Source organism: Phyllostomus hastatus, unplaced genomic scaffold (assembly GCF_019186645.2).
Source record: "Phyllostomus hastatus isolate PE091 unplaced genomic scaffold, TTU_PhHast_1.1 phas_scaffold_55, whole genome shotgun sequence".
NCBI lineage: Eukaryota > Metazoa > Chordata > Mammalia > Chiroptera > Phyllostomidae > Phyllostomus > Phyllostomus hastatus.
The window spans coordinates 12,378,640-12,403,881 of record NW_025334035.1 but is presented as its reverse complement, the minus strand read 5'-3'; the positions used below and the strand labels follow the sequence as shown (position 1 = coordinate 12,403,881).

At 36.9% G+C, this 25,242-nt stretch overlaps 1 protein-coding gene across 1 annotated transcript; it reads left to right on the top strand.

The window, feature by feature from the left end:
• The first annotated feature begins 123 nt into the window (after nucleotides 1-123).
• Nucleotides 124-23,889, top strand: ZNF287 (zinc finger protein 287). The gene is made up of 6 exons (XM_045824592.1): nucleotides 124-369; nucleotides 1,273-1,841; nucleotides 2,721-2,821; nucleotides 4,394-4,520; nucleotides 5,013-5,099; nucleotides 19,828-23,889. Exons 2-6 carry the CDS (start codon nucleotides 1,439-1,441, stop codon nucleotides 21,396-21,398), a joined length of 2,289 nt encoding a protein of 762 aa, XP_045680548.1. The 5' UTR covers nucleotides 124-369; nucleotides 1,273-1,438; the 3' UTR covers nucleotides 21,399-23,889.
• The last annotated feature ends 1,353 nt before the right edge of the window (nucleotides 23,890-25,242 follow it).

Below are 25,242 nucleotides of genomic sequence, written 5' to 3'. Positions count from 1 at the left end.
GGCGGAGGAGGTTGCCAAGGCGACAAGTCAAAAGAAAGAAGCGTTGGAGGCCTAGGGCGCAGCTTCCGATTGGCTTAGCGTACGCGCTGCGTTAGCCTCCCGCACATGCGCAGTGGCGCCGAGGAGAGGTCCAGGCGAAGCTGAGGACCCTGGGTTCCGGGCCGGGCTTCTCAAGACTGGGCTGGAAGGCGCTGTTTCTGGCCGACCTACGTTGTGCTTTCCGGGGAAAGGCAGTGGAGGAGCTAGAGGCCCCTCTGCAGCGCCGGACTGAGCCCGCCACGCAGGCGCCCGCGAACGCGCCCCCGCCGCCATTGTTGCCTGGGGCCTCCCGGCCGCTCTGGCTGCGAATCCGCCGGGTCCCAGCGGCAGGTAATGATGTCTCGACGCTGGGGCCGAGTGTCCGCGCGGTCAGAGCCCGAGCCGTAGCCGATTCAGGCACGAGCGCCCGTGCTCGCGGCCTACGAGGAGGTGAACGTAGGGTGAAGGCTGCTGTGGGGTGTCCAGCCCCAATACAGCGGCGTGTTGCCTTGCTCCGACTCCCGCTGACTGCGACTCTCCCTCCAAGTGAAGAGGAGTTAGGGAGACCCGCTGTAAAAGGGAGGCGACGGAGGCGAGGCCTGCGCACCTGCTGTGCAGGACCTTGTAAACTGTTGGCCTTGGTGACAAGACTGATTGAGTAGGGCTCAGAGCTGGAACCCGTGGACAGGTGTTACGGGTTCTTCTCCAGGTCAGGCCTGTTGGAGGTTTTCTTCGGGAATCCTGGCTTCAAATTTATTCATACAGAATTGTCTCCGTTAGAAACACATAAAGGGCTTCAAATCATACCAGCCTTTTCTACTTCTTTCCAACCCTGCCTGCTTGTCTCCTCCACCCTCAGATAGTGAAAAGCTAGGATTGAGTGACACTAATATGCAAAACAGGTAAATGATTAGCCCTTTTATGCGTCTAAAGATATGAGGGAAGGAGACCAAGGTAAATTCTGTATGTCAGGGGTGTCAAACTCATTTTCACCAGGGGCCACATCAGCCTCGAGGTTGCCTCCAAAGGATCGAATGTAATTTTAACTCCTTAACTGTTAAGGAGTAGTTAGTTACATTTATACAGTCCTAAAATTCGGCCCTTTGAAGGCAACCTCGAGGCTGATGTGGCCCCTGGTGAAAATGAGTGTGACATCCCTGCATATGTGTTTGTGCACACTGGCTAGTCTCTGTGCATGTGTATACCAGAGAGCACCAGAAATTCTTGATTTTGTGGTCTGTTCTTGTGTTTCAGGGTTTCCTAACCATCCCTACAAGTTCTAGGCTCAGAATTTGTAACTAAAGCTGATGACTCTACCTTGAGTCTCTTGTGCCCTTGTCTTTGTGGCTGTAAGATGAGACTCAAGCAGTTGGCTCACTACTAGAGAAATAAAGGATATTGCCAGATTGACTCAGCTGCGATGTCAGCCTCAAGTAAGAGGATGACCAGTTCTTCACGCTCCCAAATCTTTCTAATGTGGAAGCCAGACAAGGCTCAGAGTGGACCGCACAGTACTGAAAAGGAAACCCTTGCTTCAAGACTCTTGCGTGACAGTGAGACTTGTCGACAGAATTTTAGGAATTTTCCATACCCAGACCTGGCTGGTCCTCGAAAAGCATTGAATCAACTCCGAGAGCTCTGCCTTAAGTGGTTAAGGCCTGAGATTCACTCAAAGGAACAAATCCTGGAACTGCTGGTGCTGGAGCAATTCCTGACCATCCTGCCTGGGGAGGTTAGGACCTGGGTGAAGTCTCAGTACCCAGGAAGCAGTGAGGAAGTGGTGACTCTGGTGGAGGATTTGACTCAGATTCTAGAAGATGAAGGTGAGAATTATAGGGCAGAGAGGGGAGGAATCCTGGATGCTTAGAGAAGACGACAAACATATCTTTATGAGAGCAGCCTGTTAGAGCAGTAGGGAAAAGGAAGGGCAGTGAGTGAGTGAGAACAGCCTTTATTTAACATGAGCCCCATCCTGTGTGGTATTCCTCTTCAGATTTCTTGGAACCAAATACACGTTATCTAAACCCAGAGGAAATGTGTCATAAAACAATGACCAGACACAACTAAATTACCCCCGGTGAGTCCTCACGGGGGTTACCTGCAGAGGTTTGGACCATTCTGCCAACAAATCATTTGCTTTGTGAATTGGAGTCTATAGTAACATACTTCCAAATTGGTAGAAAAGGGTCCAGTCCAGAGAGCATTTCCTTATTTAGTGAACACATAACTCAAAATTTATATCACATGAGGGATTAGTAGAAAATTATGAATTTGATACAAGAGTCTCAGAGCACTCTTTATTTTTGAAGCCTGCAACGGATGTTTTAGGACAAGTTATTGCCTCTTTCCACTGATTTTTTTTTTTTAAGAGAGGGGGAGGGAGAAAGAGGGAGAGAAGCATCAATGTCAGAGAGAAACATTGATCAGTTGCCTCTTGCACATGCCTTAACCTGGGACCAAACCTGCAACCCAGTCATGTGCCCTGATTGGGAATCAAACTGGCAACCTTTCACCCTTCAGGATGACGCTTGTTAACTGAGCCACACCAGTTAGGGCTCCGCTCATTTTTTGGAGCAGAGGTCCTGTGTTTGGTTTCCTTCTGACTTCTCGTGTTAAGTAAGTGTAGGCATCTATTTGGTGATAAGTTCCCTGGGCAATTTAAACAAGACTGATCTCCATCATGGTCTCTTTCTCTTCCATAGCTGCTCCTCAGAACTCTGCCCTTTCCCGAGAGACCCAAGAGGAAGACCCCAAAGGAAGACATGCTTTCCAGGCAGGGTGGCTAAATAATCTGGTGACCAAAGTGAGTTTTAGTATCCTGTGTGATTTTAAAATGCCTTCACCATGTGTGGTGACATTTTTTATCCTGGCCCTTTAACTTCACTGACCCCAAAAGTTCCATCAAAGACCTAACCCTCAGTTTTTCTCCTTAAGTCACCTTGGCCTGTTAGGGTAGGTGAATGCCCTGTATAGGAAATGGCATTGCTTTCTCTCATGTTCTGACCTTAATGCAGCATTATTGCATTGAGGTAAAGGGATTGACCTGCACAGCCAAATGGATATAGGTTTGGTTCCTGGTTCTGCCATTGAACCTATAATTTGGGGCAAGACACTTAACCACTCAGCCTGGGTTATGTGACTCTAATAAATTATGAGGATTAAATTTTATGAGACTTGTTACCCTCAATAACAGTAAGTGATTAGTAAGATCACAGTAGGATAAACAATAGTTACTAACATCATTTTTCCTCATTAACAAGTAATTAAAAGCCATGTATTACATATAGTATTACTTTTTATCATGAGTCTGTCATTTTAAGGGAGAGCAACTCGGGCCACCATAAGAGAAAGGTTTACTGTACAAATATATCTGAAATTGGTAACCAGTGTAAAATTATTTATGGGTAATATGAATGTTTTACCTGAGGAAACTAAGAAAATAAAGGAAAAAACTGTTAGAAACAGTAATAAAAATTTGAAATGACTTCTATAAAAATGGCATACAAAAATTAATCACTTTAACTATATATAAAAACCAGACAGATGATAGAATGAAATTAAAGATTCATTCACAGTATTACCCCCCCTCAAATTTAAAATAGCTAGGACTAAACATAGTATAAATTTTGCAGTAACTTCATGTTTTGTATAATTCTGTTGGATATGAAAGAAGTCTTGAATGTTGTAAAACCATCAGTTATCCCTAACTTACAAACTTAATGAGATTTCAAAGTCTTGATACAATTTTTTAAAGAAACTTAAAGTTTATTTGAAAAGCATGTAAGTGTAATCAAGAAATTTTTTTAACAAAAGGAAGAAGAACAAGAGGGATGCAAAATGTACCTAAAAAGTACACTAGTTCAACAATGATGGAAAAGAGGAAGGCCTCTGCCCTTCATCACAGAGCACACAAAATAGCTTAAAATTTCCACTTAGAACACAGCAAATTTATTCTTTTTTGTTGTTGTTGCAGATAACAGTGGATCTCTATTTTTATTTTTTAATTTATTTTGTTGTTGTTCTATTAAAGTTGTCCCAATTTGCCCCCATTGCTCTCCCCTGCCCCGCTCCCCCTCTGCAGCAAAACCATTCAACTCTGTGTCATCTATGTTTAAAACCCTTTCTTCTTTAAGATAGAACCACCAATGTATGCACTAGTGGCAGCTGAAAACAATAAATTCTACTTTATATTCAATTTTTCTTTTAAGACCGTTAAGGTATGCTCATCTACATGCTGGGTAAAAGTTTTGACTAGACACCTTTAGGATCCCACTAAAGATCAAGTTTCTATGATTCTCCCCACCACACACACACCTAGTGTTAACACTATCCCCTTCCTATTAGTTCTTGAATGAAGCTATATTTGCTGTTTTAGGAATCAATGACATTCAGAGATGTGGCTGTGGATATTACCCAGGAAGACTGGGAGCTAATGCGTCCTGTACAGAAGGAATTGTACAAGACTGTGACGTTACAGAACTATTGGAACATGGTTTCTCTAGGTAAGCATCATCTTTACCCACACCTCCCAGGATATCCACCAGAGTATCTTTTTTTTCTCTTTCTGTTGTTAAAGATGGGTTGGGTCTCTGAAGTACTTTGCCAAAAATGGGGCCTAGAGATCAGCTGTGCTTATCCCACTTGGGCACAGAAGTGCCTATGTTCTACTCCCTTTTTCCCAAGTGAAAGGTTTCTAAATAGAAGATCATTGAAAACTGATGTGTAATTTCACAGGGCTGTTACCAGTGCTGTACCTTGCTCATTCCCCACTGCCCTGCGATTTCCGTCCCACATAATCTCTGTGCACATATCCTCCAGGGTGCCAGGAAATTTCTGTCCTAGCTCTGAAAAGGACAAGGACATAATTTATTCGGTCATAGCCATGAACTCTTGTTTTCCTGTAAAGGTCTATCCACGTGGATAAAAAGCCAAGTAATAAAATTTGAACAAATGTTTATATTCAGGGTAAAACTCATTATATATCTTCTGAACAGGACTGACAGTGTACAGACCAACTGTGATTCCCATATTGGAAGAACCATGGATGGTGATAAAAGAAATCTTAGAAGGCCCTAGTCCAGGTGAGAGAAGAACTGGCAGATGAGAGGCTTTGTGCTTAGCCTATATTGCCCTGAGTGTGGTTAGATATGTTTTTAAATATAGCCAAATCATTTTCCAGAAGGACATCCCAGTCTGTCAAGAGCACTGAGCTATTTGGCATCACTTCCTCAGAGAGGCCATCCTCGGGAAAAGATTTCCCAAACATCATTTTTATACCTTTTCCCTGTATCTTGTATCTTTCCCCATGACCCCTGAGTCCCACACCCTAGCACTCTGAGGCTTTGATTGTGCCACCATTCTATCCAAGTATGCATGAATGTCATCTAAAATCTTAATTTCAAACCTTCTTTTTGAGTTTCTTTTATTTACTGACAAAACCCCATAGCCCTCTTCCTCCACTTCCCTAACTCATTTCTTTCTTTTTTATTTTCTAATTATTTAAAAAGACAATTTATTCACAAAACAGAAATGTTCGTATATAAAATATGTTTTTAAATTTTATATAAAGCCAAACAAAAGTCTTTCATATGTGTACCACATTCACCCAGTTCCTACATCTGCCCAACACACAATCACTGTTGTTTGGTTCTAGTTTATTCCTACAAGTGTTTGTTTTATTTGGTTTGCATAGAAAGTCAATGTGAAAATATTTGTCTATATGTAGACAAACACAGTTTTGTACTTTGTTTTCATTACTTAAAAACATACCTTGAGCCCTGGCTGGCATAACTCAGTGGATTGAGCACAGGCTGCAAACCAAAGTGTCGCAGGTTCGATTCTCAGTCAGGATACATGCCTGGGTTGCAGGCCATGACCCCCAGCAACTGCACATTGATGTTTCTCTCTCTCTCTCTCTATCTCCCTCCCTTCCCTCTCTAAAAAAAATAATAATAATAAATAAATAATAAAAAAGTCTATCTTGATAAGTGTTCCAAATGAGTATGTAAAGAGCTTAAACATCTGCATCAGATTTTATTGTGTGTCTCATATTTTACTGAACCTGTTCCCTAGTGATGGACTTTTTGGTGGTTCCCATTCCTTTCTTCCTTCACAACTTTATTTTGAAAGATTTCAAGCCTGCAGAAAAGTTGACAGGAACAGTACATTGAACACCTATATATTTTTTACCTGGAATCACCATTTATCCTCATTCAGCCACTTTTGCCTTATCTTTTTATAAGTACACACACATACTTTGTTTTTGCACTAAACCATTTGAAAATTAGTTGTAGGCATCATAAAATCTCACCCCTAAATATTTCTATATATGTCTTCTAAGAACATGAACATTCCCCTAACATAAGTACAACACCATTCTCTCCAAATATGTAACATTTATACAAAAATGCTATTAATGTATAGTCAAATACTTATATTTCTCCAACTCTCCCAAAATATCCTTTTTAGATGTTTTTCTCCCCAATCCAGGATCTAGTCAGGAATCACATGCTCCACTTGGTTATCCTTTGTCTTGGTCCTTTTTAATCCAGAACTCTTCCCCAGCCTTTTTTTCTCTTTAATCTTTCATGATATTGACATTGTTTGAAGGATCCAGGCCAGGTTTTTAAAAAAATAATCCACATTTATCTGATTGTTTCCTCATGGTTAGATTCAGATTAAACATTTTTGCTAAGAGGCCCCAGCTGTTGTGGCTTAGTGGATTGAGTGCCAGCCTGCGAACCACAGGGTCCCTGGTTCCATTCCCAGTCAGGGCACATGCCTGGGTTGCAGGCCAGGTCCCCAGTAGTGGGCATGCGAGAGGCAACCACACATTGATATTTCTCCCTCTCTTTCTCCCTCCCTTCCCCTCTCTCTAAAAATAAATAAAATCTTTTTAAAAAATTTTTTTGCCAAGAGTACTTTATAGGAATGTACTTTCCATTGCATTTCCTCAGGAGACACGTAATGTCATTTGTCTCATTTGGTGATACTCAGTTTGTGCCGTGTACCAGATCTCTCTGTTTTAGGTGCTTCACTTAGGTGCTAAGTTAAAGGTGCATTTTTTTTCTTTCTAATTAGTAGGAAATCTGTGGATTGATACTTAGACACCACATGACTGTTCTATTCCCTGATAACCTTTTATTTAAGGTTCTTATCCACTGATGATCCTTGCTTTATTACATAGCTGGTTACAAAATGTGATTTTCTAATTCAGCCATCTCTTCTAAATGATTAATAGCACTCTTTTGTAGAAAATGACTGTCCCTTTTCCCACTCCATTTTTATGTGTCTGTAGCACTATAGACTAGTGGAATTTTTTAAAATTTAATGTGTTATTAGCTCATTCCAGTTTGAGAGGGTTCCGTTTTTGATGCTCGATTGTCTCAAATTTGGGCGGTACAAGACTTTTTTTAAATTGAGGTATAATTGACATAAAACACTGTATTAGTTTCAGGTGTACCATGTAATGATTTGATATTTGTATACATTACAAAATTAGCACCACAATAAGTCTAATTATCATCTTATACATAGTTATAAATTTGCATAGTTACCATCTGTATACATAGTTACAAATTTTTGTATGTGATGAAAAATTTTAAGATTTCATCTCTTAGAAACGTTCAAATATTCAGAAACTTTCAAATACGCATTATATATAGTCTTATTAACTGTAGTCACCATACTGTACATTACATCCTCAGGACTTACATATTTTATAATTGAAAGTTTGTACCTTTTGACCTCCTTCACCCACTTCTCCCACCACCACCCCCACCTACCCCTTCTTCCCCCCAGCAACCAATAATCTGCTCTTCAATCTAGAAGTTTGGTGTTTTGGTTTTTGTTTTTCTTTGATTTGTTGTTGTTGTTTTAGATCCCACATATAAGTGAAATCATACAGTATTTGTCTTCCTCTGTCTTCCGTATTTTACTTTGTATAATGCCCTCAAAACCCAAATAACAAGGTTACTTCTTTATGGTTGAGTAGTATTCTGTTTTATCTGTAGACCACATCTTCTTTATACATTCATCCATTGATGAACACTCATGTTGTTTCCATGTTTTGGCTATTGTAAATAATGCTGTCACACACATGGGAGTACATTATATCTTCTTTAATTAGTGGTTTCATTTTCTTCAGATATATATCCAGAAATGGAATTGGGTCATATAATAATTCCATTTTTGTTTCAGGACCCTCCATACTGTTTCCCATAGGGGCTACACCAATTTAAATTCCCACCAACAGTCCACTTCCTTGCCAACACTTGTTATATCTTGTGTTTTTTGATGATAGGCATTATAACATTTGAGGTGATATCATTGTGGTTTTGAGTTGATTAGTGATGCTGAGTTTTTTTTCATGTACGCATTGACCATCTGCATGTTGTTTGGAAAAATATCTATTCAGGTCTTCTGCCTATTTTTTAATCGATTGGTTTCTTTTGTTTGTTTTTTTTCCTGTTAAATTGTATGACTTTTTTATATATTTATCAGATACATAATTTGCAAATGTTTTCTCCCATTCTCTCTAAAAAAAGTAGGTTGCTTTATCATTTTGTTGATGATTTTCTTTGCTGTTCAGAAACTTTTTAGTGTGATATAGTCCTACTTGTTTAGTTTTGCTTCTGTTTCCTTTGCTTTTGAAGTCAGATCCAAAAAAGTCATTGCCAAGACTAAACTCAGGGAGCTTATCACCTGTGTTTCCTTATAGGAGTTTATATTGCTTCTGGTCTTACATTCAAGTCTTCAATCCATTTTGATTTAATTTTTATGTGTGATTTAAGATAGTGGTCTGGTTTCATTCTTTTGCATATGGTTATCCAGTTTTCCCAGCAGTGCTTATTGAAGAGACTGTCCTTTCCCCATTGTGTATTCTTGCCTCCTCTCTCATAGATTAATTGACTATATATGCATGGGTTTATTTCTGGGCTCTCTGTTCTGTTCTGTTCTGTTAATTTGTGTCTGTTTTTATGCCAGTACCATACTGTTTTGATTGCCTATAGCTTTTTAATATAGGTTGAAATCAGGGAGTGTGATGCTTCTAGTATTGTTCTTTCTCATTTTGCTTTGGTTATTTGAGGTCTTCTGTGGTTATACAAACTTTAGGATTGTTTTTTCTATTTCTGTAAGAAATGCCATTGGAATTTTGCTAGGGATTGCATTGAATCTATGGATTGCTTTGGTGGTATGGACATTTTAGCAGTATTAATTCTTTCAGTCTGGGAGCATGGAATATCTTTCCATTTATTTGTGTTGTCTTCAATTTCTTTCAGCAGTGTCTTAAAAGTTTTTAATGCACAGGTCTTTTACCTCCTTGGCTAAATTTATTCTTAGATATTTTATTCTTTTTGATGCAGTTATAATTGGAACTGTTTTCTTAATTTATATTTCTGATAGTTTGTTGTTAGTATATAGAAACAACAGTTTTTTGTATACTGATTTTGTATTCTGCAATTTGACTGAATTGACAGTTTTGGTGGAGTCATTAGAGTTTTCTGTGTATAAAATTATGTTGTCTACAAATAGGAACAGTTTTATTTCTTCCTTTTAAATTTGGGTGCTTTGTATTTCTTTTTATTGCCTTATTGCTCTGGCTAGGACTTTCAACACTATGTTGAATAACCGTGGCAGAGTGTGCATTCTGATTGTGTTCCTGACCTTAGCGGAAAAGCTGTCAGCTTTTCACTATTGAGTGTGATGTCAGCTGATGGCTTGTCTTATATGGCCATGTTAAAGTATGTTCCTTCTATACCCACATACTTGAGAGTTTTAATCATAAAAGGATGCTGAGTTTTGTCAAATAGTTTTTCTGCATCTTTTGAGATGATCATATGATTTTTATACTTAATTTTGTTAATGTAGTGTATCACAGTTGATTCTCAGATGTTGAGTCATTCTTGAATCCGTGGAATAAATATCAATTGATTGTGGTAAATGATCCCTTAAATATATTGTTTAATTGGGTTTGCTAATTTTTTGTTGAGGACTTTTGCATCTGTGTTCATCAGGGATGTGGCTTATATTTTTCCTTTCTTGTGGTGTGTTGTTTGGTTTTGGTATGAGGGTAATGCTGTCCTCATAAATGTGTTTGAAAGCATTTCTTCCTCTTTTATTTTTTGGAAATCATCAGTGAAACCATCTGGACTTTGGTTTGTTGGGAGGTTTTGATTACTCATTTAGTCCCCTTATTAATTTGTCTATTCAGATTTTCTGCTTTATGATATAGTCTTGAAATGTTCCATGTTTCTAGGAATGTATTCATTTATTCTAGATTGTTCAGTTTCTTGGTGCATAATTGCTCATAGTAGTCTCTTATGATCCTTTGTATTTCTGTGGTATTAGCTGTAATATCTCATCTTTTATTTCTGATTTTTATTTATTTGAGCCCTCTTTTTTTCTTGGTGAGTCTAACTAGATGTTCGTCTTTTTTTATTTATCTTTTCAGAGTACCAGCTTTTACTTTCATTGATCTTTTCTGTTATCTTCTCAGTCTCTATTTCATTTCTTTTTATTCTGATCTTTATTTCCTTCCTTCTACTAATGTTGGGCTTTATTTCCTCTTTTCCTAATTTTTTGAAGTGTAAAGTTAGATTGTCTTTTTCTTTCTTTTTATTCTTTTTTTCCTCTTTTTTCTTTTTTTAATTTTCTTTTCTCTTAAATGTTAATTTGATCTGTTAATTTTTAATTTATTTTTTATTGTTGTTCAGGTACAGTTTTTAAAGTTAAATTGTTTATTTGAGATTTTTCCTAAGTTTTTTTTTCCCTGGTAAGTATGTATCCCTGTGAACTTCCCTCTTAGAACTGCTTTTGCTGCCTCCCAAGAATTTTAGTATGTTTTTTGTATGAAGGTGGTTTTGATTTCTTCTTTGATTTCTTTGTTAACCCACTGGTTGTTCACTAGCATGTTGTTTAATCCATGCCTAGTTGTGATTTTTTTCAGTTTTCTTCTTGTAATTGATTTCTAATTTTATACAATTGTTGTTGAAAAAGATGCTTGATATAATTTTAATTTTTTTAATTTATTAAGATTTGTTCCGTGGCCTAACATGATCTATCCTGGAGAATGTTTCTTGTGCTCTTGAGAAGAATGTGTGTTCTGCTGCTTCTGGATGGAATGTATTGTACATTTCAAGTCCATCTGCTCCAATGTGCCCTTTAAAGCCGATGTTTTCTCATTCATTTTCTGGATGATCTATCCATTGATCTAAGTAAGGTATTAATGTCATCTACTATTTTTATATTGCTATCTATCTCTCCCTTTAGGTCTGTTAATATTTGTGTTATGTAATTAGGTGCTTTTTGATGCATAACTACTTATAAATGTTATATCTTGTTGGATCAACCCCTTTAGCATTATGTAATGTGCTTCTTTGTCATAGTCTTTATTTTAAAGTATGTTTTATCTAATACTAGTATAGCTTCCCCAGCCTTCTTTTGGTTTTCATTTGTATGGAACATCTTTTCTATCCACTTTCAGTCTGTATGGGTCCTTATATCTAAAATGAGTCTCTTATAGACAGCATATAGTAGGTCTTGGGGTTTTTTATCCATTTAACCACACTATGTTTTTTGATTGGAAAATTTAGTCCATTTACATTTAAAATGATTACTGATAGATATGTATTTATTGCCATTTTGTTCATTGTTTTCTGGTTGTTTTATAGTTCTCTCTGTTCCTTTCTTCTTCTCTTGTGCTCTTTGTGGTTGTGATGTGGTTTGATGTGGTTCATTAGTGTTATGTTTAGATTCCTTTCTCATTATCTTTGTTTTTATCTGTTACAGGTTTTTTTCTTTGTGGTTACCATGGGACTTACATATAACAACCTATATTTATAACAGTCTATTTTATGTTGATAAGTTAAATTTGAACACATTCCAAACTTTAAATTTTTATTCCCTTTGATGTTTGTTTTTGACATAAATAAGATTTACATCTTATTATTTTGTGTGTCCTTTAACTAATTATAGTAATTATAGTTATTTTTACTATTTTGTCTTTTAATCTTCATACTAGATTTCTGTGTGATTAATTCACTACCTTTACCATATATTTAACTTTACCAGTGAAATTTATACTTTTATATGTTTTCTTATTAGTAATTAGTGCCGTGCCATTTCAACTTAAAGAAATCCCTTTAACATTTCTTGTAAGGCTGGTTTAGTGGTGAATTCTTTAGTTTGAGTTATCTGGAAAATACTGGGTAGAGTATTCTTGTTTGGAAGTTTTTTCCTTTTAGCATGTTGGATGTAGAATGCAAGTATATCAGGCCCTTCTTACCTGCAGAGTTTCTGCTGAAAACTCTGATGGTAGTTTTGTGGGGGTCCCCTTGTAAGTAACAAGTTGTTTTTTTCTTGCTACTTTTAAGATTCTCTATTTTTAACTTTTGACATTTTAATTATAATGTGTCTTGGTGTGGATCTCATTGGGCTGATCTTATTTGTAATTCTCTTGATTTCCTGGATCTAGATATGTTTCCTTCCCTAGGTTAGGGAAGTTGTCAGCCATTATTTCTTCAAATAAGTTTTCTGCACCTTTCTCTTTTGGGACTCCTACAATGTGAGTGTTATTCTATTTATGTTGTCACGTAAGTCCCTTAAGTTATCTTTACTTTAAATATTTTTCCCTTTTTGATGGGGTCTCTGTTTGGGTGAGTTCCACTGCCCTGTTTTGAGATCACTATAGAGTATTTTTCAGTTCAGTTACTATATTCTTCAGCTCTATAACTTCTGTTTGGAATTTTCTTGTATTTTATATCTTTGTTGAAGTTCTCACTATGTTCACCCATTCTTCTCTCAAGTTCAGTGAGCATCTTTATGACCAGTACTTTGAACTGTATATGGTAAATTACTTATCTCCATTTCATTAAGGTTTTTTTCAGAGGGTTTTTTAAGTCTTATTCTTTCATTTGGAACATATTTCTTTGTTTCCACATTTTTTTCATGTTTTTCTATGTTGCTTCTATGTATTAGGCACAACAATAGCCTCTTCCTGTCTTAAAGGAGTGGCCTCGTGTATTAGATGAATCTTATTGTTCCATCTTACCCTAGTTCTTGGTTGTCTCTTGAACTTTTGTGATTGTCTAAGCAACCTGGCTTGTTTTATTTTTTTCTTTATTTTTATTTATAGATTTTTGTGTGAGAGAGAGAGATAGAGACACAAAGAAAGAAACATCATTTTGTTGTTGTACTTATTTATGTCTTTATTGGTTGATTCTTGTATGTGCCCTGACCAGGAATCAAACCCGCATCCTTGGTATATCAGGAAAATGCTCTGACCAACTGAGCTAACTAGCCAGGACCCAGCCTGATTTATTTTTTTTTATTATTTTATCATTATTCAATTACAGTTCTCTGATTTATTTTTAATAGCTCCAGTTTTGGGGACTATGCCAAGACCTGTCAGTGTTCCAGAGGGAGGGATTTCAGTCAGCTCCTAGTTACATGATGATTTGAAGCCAGATCCTCAGGCAGCAGCTTTTAAAGTATACAAATGTGTACAGTCCTTTGGGACCACAATTGCAGGTGATCTGGAGATGTCCCCATGCAGCAGTTGCAAAAATCAGGGCTCAAGATGAGTGTAGAAGATCCTTTCTGGGAGGAACTGGCAAGCTGTGACAGACAGCAGAAGAGCACAAAGATGGCCCCCCTGGAACATAGTTCCCTGGGAACACATCTGTAGCCTCAATGTGTGGCACACCTGCAACCAACCTGTCCTTCAGGCTGAAGCTTCAGGACAGTAAATAGGTGTCTTTCACAGGAAGACTGGGATCATGTTTCAGTTTGCTGTCTGTGCAGTGCCCTGGGGGTGGTAGCCTGCCAGGAATTGTCCCTCTGATTGTTACAATCCCATGGGACCCAGGAACGCAAGTGCCCTTTCCCTCCAGAACCACATACTCAAGGGATGTCCCCTGTGTTGCCACTGTAAAAACTGGGGTACCAAATAGAATAAAACCTGGGTATCAAACATGTATAAAATCTCCCCTCCTAGAGATCCTGGCACTGTGAGCATGGCAGAGGGAGAGGGCAGAATGGCACCCACCAGTGCCTCTGTCCCCGAAGAGAATTCCTACAGGCCCCTGTTCCTGTAGCAGATGCTCTAAGATTAGCAAATTAATCTCCTTCACGTATAGTCTGAGTGCTTCTCAAGTTACTGCCTCTGCGCTGGGCCTTAGGACAAGTGAGTTTGTGCAGAAGCCCTTCAAGATCAGTCTCTCAGGTTGCTACGGTCCCCCAGGCCTTGTGGATGCGAACTTCATTGGTTTTAAAGCCAGATTATTTAAAGCCTCTTAGGGGACTGGTCCTAAGAGTTAGGGTGCCTGAGGTGGGTACAAACTCTTTGCTCTTCAGGGAGAAGCTCCAGATTTGTAATATCCTTCCCAATTATGTGTCACCATGCCGTGGATGGGGTTTTTGGTGAGACCGCATCTCAACCTCTCCTTCCCACCGCAATGTGATCCTTTTCTTCTTTGAAGTGAAGCAGCTGTTCAGCTATTTCAGGTCTTTTTCAGAAGGAATGTTACATTTCTGTGTATAGATTTAGTGTGTCCATGGAAACAAATGGGTTCTGTATCTTCTAACATCACCTTGGACTACCTCAGTGGGAGCTTTTGAAACCAGGTCTGGTGTTCTTTCAAGATGTCCCTGTTAGTCTTTGAGTTGAGCATGTCCTTGCTTTCTGGCACAAGGTATTCTTTAGGCTCACCTTGGGCGTTCCTTGGACCTGGAATTTGCCTAAGGAACCGAGGTTCATTTTAATGGAGAAATAGTACTTAGAAACTAGGATCTGGGCACTAAGTGTGCTCAGTACAATGGGGTAGCATTGCTTCTAAATCTGTTCAGTAGATAGAGCTGGGAAATACAGGCATGGGCAAAAGAAGGTTACAGTTATTCAAATGGAAAAAGGCATGCCAAAGTGTACTTGAGTAGAGCAAGTAGACTATAAGAAGGTATAAAAATGAAGGCTGGCTATTTGAACACTCACGAGATTATACCTAAGTGTATTATGCCCTTGTGACATTCTTTTTGAGTTGATAAAGCTATTGTAATAATCATAACCTGCTTGTCTTTTTCCATATGAACAACTGTAAATCTACTTTGCCAATCCACATATATGTACATATGTATTATGTATGTAGTTTCAGGACTCATGAATTCATACTGCTAACTTTTCCCATACTCCATTTTATCTTTCCTTTCCCACATAATAACCTGGTTCCCAACAACGTCAGTATATTGATCCATTTGCTGTATCATATAATACACACAGAAATAGTTTGAGAATTATATCAATATCGGTACCAATAATAAACTAGCTAGGTTCAAAGTTCCTTCAAATTCCCTTCTTTGTTCTATTCCATTAAGGCTATCCAGAATACTGGGTTCAAAAGTTAGTTGAGTTCTTTTTTTCTGGTTATCTTAACATATATTGTTAAGTTTGTTTGATTCTGTTTGTGCCCAGTTTTAGTCTTTTCCACGTTTGTGATTCTTTTTTATTAAACTTCACATTTTTGAGTATATAAAAACATTCATATGGTTCAAAAGTCAAAACTATTTAGAAAGGTATTCACTCTCATCTCTTCTGTTCTATTTCCATTCACTCCATGTAGTTAACCATGTTCATTTGTTACTGATTTTCTTTTCTGTGTTTCTCTTTGCAGAAATCACAAATACAGTCATACCTCCTTTTGTATACAAAAGAAGTGTACTGTATTCTTTTGCATTTTGCTTTCCTACTTTTGAAGACACTGACTTTTAGTATGTCTGCCAATATTGATGCTAGAATACAGCATTAACAGTAAAAGAAACAATAGTGACAGACTATAACATTCAAGTGACTACCTTAAAATGACTTGCTTCACTTTTTTAAATTATCTGATTTAAATTTTATCCCTTTTTTAACTTTATCTGGTCATGGAGTATTTTAAGGGTCACACTAATTAAAAAGCTTGTTCTCATAATTTATGGCTTTATTTGCCTTGGTCAGCAGAATGACACAAAAATATACCTGTAACACACTAAGTTCTTTGGGGAATGTTTTCAGCACCCCCTAAACAATGAGAAAACGTGCATGGCGTAATAGAAATATGCCTGGACTAGAATCAGGATAGACTTCTGAGCAGTGCTGCCAGTCTGAAAGCATTTCAGGTTGACTTCTCAGCATGAGGAGTCCTTTAGATTATTCAGATAGCATGAATTAGGGCTATAAATCTACCAGAGGGAGCAGTTTATGGTCACCGTATTTTGAGAGTGAATTTTTCTCCTGCCAAAGAGCACCAACACTGAAAAAGGCACATTTCTTTTTTTCACTGTAGAGGTGAGGTTTTTTTCAGTTTTGTTTGTTTTCTAGCCTGTCCTTATACAGAGTATATAATAGACTCCTGTCAGCCTTCCCTCGTTGGTTGGACCCTGGGCTTTTTCTTCTGGTTCCTGAGCCCCTTGTGCCTTCAAAGTGAAAGCTTAAGGTTATCAGCAGGATTGAGGAGCTGTCACAAGCAGCCAACTTGAGCTCTAGCTGATTTCCTGTCTTCTTGATTTTATTTGATTTTTGACCTCTGAAGATTTTGCTTTCTTACCATCTCAGCAGTACCTAGTAAGTTGAACCTCTGGTTAGGATACATCAGTCATATTTCAGGAAATGGAAACTGGTAATTCACTAATAGAGTAGGAATATTGATTGGTCTTCTATGGCCATTCCTGTCTCAGAAGTTTGACCTTTAAGGTTCAACTCTGATCATACCTCCCGCCATCCTCAAAGCCGTCCTTCATTACCTGATTCAATACTCACCTTGTTTTATCAGAACTATATACCCTTGTTTGGCCCTATTGACCAATAAATACTTACTGCTTCTAACCAGTCCTTTCTGGTTAGTTATATATACATATTTAAGGCCTACTTAATTATGTCAATTTCTGAATTTCCCATAAACTGATTGATTTAAAAATGTATGTTTTATAGTAGCAGTTTCTTCATGGTCATTATTCAGACTTGTTACTTTAAGCTTGTTAATTATAACTTTTTCAGGTATATGAAATTCTGTCATAAACTAATTCTGATTACATAGAAATTAAACTCAGCTTCTGATATTATCTTACTGTATGTGTGAGTGTATCTCTCACACACACACATTTACCTACACAGTCAATTAACATCCTCATTTTCTTTTTTTGTTGGGGGGGTGGGTAGTAACAAATCTGGTTAAAAAAAGTTTTTATTTTTTTTCTGTAAAAGTAATATAACTACATTCCTAGTGTTAAACAGCCATAAAAGTCATAGCCAATTTATTGAATATTAGAAAATATTTTTAAACCTATAATCTCATTGTTAGCATTTTGAGATTTGTGTAGTTCTAATGAGTTTTCACGCTAGTTGTGATATTGCTTATTTCATTTAACATTGTTCCTAAGCATTTTCTAGTGTTACTCTGATTTTTTTATTTAAATCAAATAAGCCAAAGGAAATGTGTCTCCCTCCCCATACCCACACTAGGACCTTCTCCCCTTAGGTTATCACTACAGTGTGTAATATGTGTATGTGCATCTAACATGTGTTTGTGTGTATCTGTAAGACATTTAGCAGATCTTTACACAGACAGGTTCTTGTTCTACATACTGTTACATACCTCTTTTTTTCACTTACTAATATGTCCTGTACACCTTTTCATATCAATGTATAGCTCTAGCTATAATTTTTATCAGTTATCAGTATTCCTTTATTCTCTATCCTAGCTACTCCTTTATTGATGGATGATTCTATTGAATGATTATATTTGTGATTATTATACTTTGATCTGCATCTTAGAAAGTTGCTGTATCATTTTTGCTATATTATAAACTTCATATTTAATTACATTTCCTTAAATAATTCTTAATATTTGCAAGTTATATGTTTCCCACCTACTGTCAAAGGAGAAAGGTACTCTAACTTAAATTTAAACTATCATAATGGAAACATAATAAGCATCAACAAATACAGGCATTCCTCACTTTTGTGCTTCACTTTATTGAACTTCGCAGACACTGCGTTATCACAAATTGAAGGTACCTTCCACCAGCAAAATGATTACAACTTGCTGAAGACTCAGATGATGGTTAGCATTTTTTTTAGCAATAAAGTGTTTTTTAGGTAAAATACGTACATTTTTTAGATATCATATATTACACACTTAATAGGCTATAGTATAATATAAATATAACTTTTATATGCACTGAGAAACCAAAAAATTCATGTGACTCACTTCATTGTGATAGTCATTTTATTGCGGTGGTCTGGAACTGAACCCACAGTATCTCCAAGGTATGCCTGTATATATTTGACTGCCCTGCAGGCAGGTTTGGGGTCAGGGTTTTTTGTTTGTTTGATGTGTGTTTATGTATGTGTTTGCTTTCATTTGAGTCCATCTTTTTACAACAAGTTACTGTCTTATTTTACCAATTCAGTTGAGTGGCCACCATATCTAGTCTTGGGCCACTTTCTGAAGGAAATGTAAAAGAAGCATAAGTTAGTTCCAGAGTTTGCACCTAGGTTAGAAATATAAGAAACACACAAAATTGTGAAATAATTATGTAAGGCCAACTTCTGTCATGGCCCCATCATTTATTAGGTTGAACCATATGAAACTGCCGACATTCCACCATGTTGACTTACAAAAAACACAATTTTATATGATTCAACCCAATATGTACTTAGGGTTCTAAGAAGGAAAGAATATGAGCATTTTTAATAGATGGGGAAGGTAGCATAAGAGAAGGCCTCGAGTTCTGAATTAGCGTGGCACCTGTAGAAGATTATGAGGAAGTAATTTTAAGTTATGTGAACACCTTTGAACTTTAAGTTAAACAGGATACAAAGCGTGCTAGAAGACACAAAATAGAAAAGGCCTGAAGCCCTGGCTGGCGTAGCTCAGTGGATTGAGTGCAGGCTGTGAACCAAAGTGTCGCAGGTTCGATTCCCAGTCAGGGTACATGCCTGGGTTGCAGGCCATGACCCCCAGCAAACACACATTGATGTTTCTCTCTCTCTTTCTCCCTCCCTTCCCTCTCTAAAAATAAATAAATCAAATATTTTTTTAAAAAAAGAAAAGGCTTGATTATTTTGGGGATGAAATGCCAAGTTGGAGATATTTTGAACTTTTTTTGCTCTCTTTAACTTTTATCCTTCATGCCACTGATCTTCAAATTTAGTGTACATCAAAATACCCTGGAGGGCTTGCTAAAAAACAGATTGCTTGGCCTCATTTCCAGAGTTTCTGAGTCAGTATGTCTGGGTGAAGTGCAATAATTTAACATGCTCCCAGGTGATAGTGATACTTACACCAGTAGTCTGGGGGCTGCACTTTTGAAATGCACTGTTTCAGGCTATAGGAGACTTACTAGACATATTTAGGCATGAAGAGCACTCCATGAAATTACTTTTGTAGCATTAGGTAGGATTGTGCAGAGTAGATTGGAAGGGGTGATGATAGCATGCCTACTTTGAACATGTCATTTAAATGTTATATAATTGTAAATAATTGCACAATTGAAGTCATCCCAAGTTATCCTATACAGTGTTAGCTGTCACCTGACTAACCTATTTTATTTAGTCTGTACCTATGTGGGATAGTGAGAAGCCTCTCCTTTTTTCAATTTAGTCTTCTGTTTTTCTTCCTTTTTATTCTCCTTTTCTAAGCTTTAAGGACCTTGTTATGAGGTTGTCAGAACCATAGCTTTTTAAGCATTTTATTCATTTTCATTATTTTGTTTCTATTTTGGCAATTTCCTTTCTCCAAATACAGAAAACTTTTTATATTATTTTTATTTCAGGACAGGAAACAGAAGCTCAAGATTGTAATCCAGTTAAAAACATTCCTAAATTCACAACAGATGGAACCCAGACCGTCAAATTGGAAGAACCATATGATGATGGTGACAGATTGGAGAGGCAAGCACCAGATACCTTCAGGAAAATTCCCACTGAAGAAAGTAATTTCAGTTTGAAGTCAGTTTTTTCACAAGAAGATGATCCTACAGAAGAGTATCTTAGTAAATATGGTATATATGGGAATCATTTTGAAAGGCATTCAAACCTAATAATACAGTTTGATACTGAGTCAGATGATAAAACTTCTATATATAGTGAAGGCAGGGCAACCTTCAGTCATGTCTCATATGGTATTGTACATAGGAAAATTTATCCTGGAGAGAAGCCTTATAAATGTAATGTGTGTGGGAAAAAGTTTAGGAAATACCCATCCCTCATGAAACACCAAAGTACCCATACCAAAGAGAAGTCTTATGAATGTGAAGAGTGTGGAAAAGAGTTTAGGCACCTCTCATCCCTTATTGCACATCAGAGAATGCATACTGGAGAAAAACCATATGAATGCCACCAGTGTGGTAAAGCCTTCAGCCAGCGAGCACACCTTACTATACATCAGAGAATTCATACAGGAGAGAAACCATATAAGTGTGATGACTGCGGGAAAGACTTTAGTCAGCGTGCACACCTTACTATACATCAAAGGACACATACTGGAGAGAAACCATATAAATGCTTGGAATGTGGTAAAACCTTCAGCCACAGTTCATCACTGATCAATCACCAGAGAGTTCATACTGGAGAAAAACCTTATATATGCAACGAGTGTGGGAAAACTTTCAGTCAGAGTACACACCTTCTTCAACATCAAAAAATACATACTGGAAAGAAACCATATAAATGCAATGAGTGTTGGAAGGTATTTAGTCAGAGTACGTACCTTATTCGACATCAGAGAATTCATTCTGGAGAGAAGTGTTACAAATGTAATGAATGTGGAAAAGCCTTTGCTCATTCTTCAACTCTTATTCAGCATCAAACTACTCACACTGGAGAGAAATCCTACATATGTAAAATATGTGGGAAAGCCTTTAGCCAGAGTGCAAATCTTACTCAACATCATAGAACACATACTGGTGAGAAACCATATAAATGCAGTGTGTGTGGAAAAGCATTCAGCCAGAGTGTACACCTTACTCAACATCAGAGGATTCATAATGGAGAAAAACCCTTTAAATGCAATGTATGTGGGAAGGCATATAGACAGGGTGCAAATCTTACTCAACATCAAAGAATTCATACTGGAGAGAAACCCTATAAATGTAATGAATGTGGGAAAGCTTTTATTTATTCCTCATCACTTAATCAGCATCAGAGAACTCATACTGGAGAAAGACCTTATAAATGTAATGAATGTGATAAAGATTTTAGCCAGAGAACATGCCTTATTCAACACCAGAGAATTCACACAGGAGAGAAGCCCTATGCATGCCGTATCTGTGGTAAAACTTTCACTCAGAGTACAAACCTTATTCAGCATCAGCGTGTTCATACAGGTGCCAAACATCGTAATTAATGGATGCACAAGACTATTAGGTGTTACAACTTAATCATTTAAATTTTATTCTGTACTCTGAGTGTTAACACATTATCAGAAGAAGTGCAATATGCTTGTATGTCAGATACCACTGAACAGAAGTAGCCAAATTCATAATGTGGATATAATTTATTTAAATTTAATGTGAAATTTGAGAACATTCACTGTTTAACCCTTATTTGGTTTATTCCAGAAAGAAACCCTGTGAAAAGAGTACTCAGAAACCTGTAACTCACCAACTCTTACTGTATTTCAAGTACTCTGTGAGGCCTTATGAATGTAACTTGTGAAAGCTTCCATCAAGTAAAAAGTAATCCTGGGGAGATAGAAAAGCTACTTTTGGGCTTTTACTTCTTCCCAGCTTCAAAGCCTTAAATATGTAAAGGGTTCCTCCCACTTTTCACCTCCCTTTTCATATGCCATAACTGCTATGTGGCGCTAGTAGGTTTGAGAAAAATTGAAAGTATCTTAAAGGTTTCTATGTGGCCACTGTTTAATTATACTTTGTTTTAAATACTGAAATGTTCAAGGAGGAAAACCTTAATGAAAGATGATGTTTGGATAGACAAACTAATGTGTACATAACCCTTAGACATGTACAAATTTAGTGAAATGGGCAAAAATTAAACACCCACGCTTAAATTAATTTTTAGAACAGTCTTAGTTTCATTAGTTTTTTCCTATTATTTATTTATTTATTTTTATTATATTTTTATTACTTTTTATTACATTAGTTTCACTAGGTTTTGATATCTGTCATCCTGTAGGAAAAAATAATAATACAGTTTTCATTTTTTTCACCTGACACTGAGATGTATAACTTAAGGTTCCCGATACTGTTTTACTGTAGAAAGTCCATTTCTTCCATTGAAACACATATTTCTTGAGTGCCTACTGTGCTCAGGGCCCAAACTTCCTAATTGATCCTTCCCAGGCTTCCTGTAGTGCTATAAAAGCTTTCTACATTAATGAAAAATTAGGACATAATGAAAGTAAGGACATGAGCTTAACTATAACAAGTGTGTTGTGAATGAATGAGTATAGAAAACCTAAAATGGGTTGCCAAATTTGACCCTGTAGATCCTAAGGAGTAATAAAAATATTTAAATAGTGTGAGAAAAAAGTAATGAAAAATAGATATGATTTCAGTGCAGAAAGTGGGTCAGGGAAGAAAATCAAGGTGAAGAGAGGAAAGAATACATAGGTAACTTATAACATGAAATGTTATTGGACTTGGTTTACCTAAAAATAAATGAGTAACTGATGGGATACAAAGCATAATTCATCCTGTTTCTGTAAGAAGAAACCAATTTTTTTCACCAGAAAAAAAATTCATTGGAAAAAGCATGGATACAGAAACTGTCATTGGTGTGGTAATCATTAAACAGTAATAACTGAGTTTGTCATAATCCTAAACAGCATAAAAGGAAAACTGGCAGAAATGCAAGTAGAAATAAGTAAAAATACTATTGCATTTAATATCCACAGCATCCCACTTTCAGAATATAAGACCATATTCCAAGAGTTGAGGTTTCATATCACTCCGGTTTCTTCAGTGCCTTGCATATATAGCAGGTGGTCAATATATGTTGAATTAATGAATAAATAAGTTGAGTGATAAGGTAGAATTAACTGAAATGGAGTGAAATTGGTAGAATATTTTGTACATACCTGCAAAGAAATATTTACCAAATACTGGTCATTGATTAGTTCATTGGAACTACTTAATGAAAAACCAGAATCCCCAGATATTAACAGTGGGGATATTCCTAAGAAATCGTGGGACTTCTTTTTACAGGAAATTTTCTTGAACTAGAAGAGGAAAAGTCTATATAAATTCTGCCACCAAAAATACCAATTTAAACATGTGTTGACCATGTGGCTTCATGTGGATGTGACTTTATATAAACATTCTACAAAGAGTTGCTGAAGGAAAGACATCTTGAAAGCTTTCTTGTTGAGTGTTTTCTTCAAGAAGTTGTTGCTTTCCCTTGTCCTCACCTTCATTAACCTTGATGTCATGGGATCACTGTTCACAAAGTACAGATTGTCCTAGGTTGCATTATACTCAAATTATGCTTATGCCATAGTTATTAGGTTAAAAAATAACCATTGTACTTAAGATGGAACTTCATACCTTACATTACACTTTTTCCTCTTGGAATGAATGTGCGGAGTATTATAGTCTGTATTGTCTTCCTTTGCATTAATTTGTATTTCCTGCTTTTTTGTGTTTTATGTAAATAATGCATTTATAAGGTCTTCCACTGATACACTGAAGCAATTGATGCTCTTATAAAATAATACAATAATAATAGTGAAGAATCCTAGACCTTTGTGTACTTTTTCCACTTTTACAGATGCCTGGCCCAAGTATAGTTCAAGTTTTTTATTTCCCACAACTTTTTATTATGAAGATGTTCAAATATAAAGAAAGGTAAAGAATAATAAACTATATTTGCCACTTGGATTTGAAAATTCACATTTTGCCATATTTTTCTGAACAGTTGGAAAGCAAAGACATGATATTTCACCCTTAAGCATGCATCTCATAAAAAATAGAGTCTTTTTACATAACCACAATACCTTTACATACCTCAAAAAATGAATAGTAATTCCCTAATATCTAATGCTTAGCCCATATTTAAATGTTTCCTGTTAATCCAGCCAAATTCCACACTTTACTTGATTGTTATGTCTGTTTCATCTATCTAAAAGTCTCCCAACTTTTTTATTTTTTCCTCAGAGTTTTTTTGTTTGTTTGTCTTAAATAGAGCAGGTCAGTTGTAGAATATCTCACATTCAGGATTTAACTGATTGTTTGCAGTTTGTTTTTCAAATCAGTTAACAGATCACTGGTTTGTTTATCTTGTTCCTGTACTTTCTGTAAATTAGCAGTTAGGGCCAAAGTCTATATATTCAGATTATACATTTTAGCATTAACACTTCACAGATGTATGTCATATTGCATCATATCAAAAGTTTTACATGGTTGGCTCACTGTCAGCAGTGCAAAATCAGATCACTCTGTTGAGGTGATCACCACCCTAGCTTCCCAACACAAAGGTGTGTTTTTCTGTTGCAATTAGAGAATCTGTGACTGAAACCTTGGCAGCATACAGGGAGCCTATTTACCCACAACATTCACCTGGTGGTTTTGGTATCCACTGATAATCATTCTTGTCTGAATCAATTATCTCCTCCAGATTTGCAAAATGGTGATTTTCTAATTCTATCATTCTACATTTGTTGACTGGCATGCTTCCGTAAGGAATAGTTTCTCCATCATCTACAATACACTTGGCAGGATCAGGCTCAATTCCTTAAGTTATGAATTGTCAGAGTAAGGAATCAGCAGTGGTGACAAATTATTCAGTGTGTTATGATAAATTATGATCATTGTTTCCAATGCTCAAATCATCCCGACATTGGCAGTTGGAACCCTTCAGGTAGTTAAGTCCTTCGACATTCCCTCTGCAGTCTTTGGGCACTTAATTGCCTTCTGACAGAAGATACCTCAGGTTCACCTTGTACTTTCAATGCCTCAGACATGAGCCATTTCTCCAGGCATTCCTGGCTCTCTTTAATAAGCATCTGTTTAGAAACCAATATCTGGGCACTAGGCATGTTCATTGCTACAGGGGTATGATTAGCAAGTAACCTTTGAGACTTTCCAAGCATTCAATTTAGTTTTCATAAAGACAGCCCTACTTGTCTAATCCCTAATTATGTAGTGAGAGATAATTACATACTGGGAGAAACTTTTAGGAGCCAACAACTAAGTCTTGTTAAATATTCAACTAAATAGGAGAGAATAGAAGTG

Bases quoted from the DNA above. Each gene is read 5' to 3' on its own strand.
- ZNF287 (XM_045824592.1), top strand. From the start codon at position 1,439: ATGTCAGCCTCAAGTAAGAGGATGACCAGTTCTTCACGCTCCCAAATC. The intron at 1,842-2,720 runs GTGAGAATTATA...TCTCTTCCATAG, and splicing joins TCAGATTCTAGAAGATGAAG to CTGCTCCTCAGAACTCTGCC. The intron at 2,822-4,393 runs GTGAGTTTTAGT...TTGCTGTTTTAG, and splicing joins TAAATAATCTGGTGACCAAA to GAATCAATGACATTCAGAGA.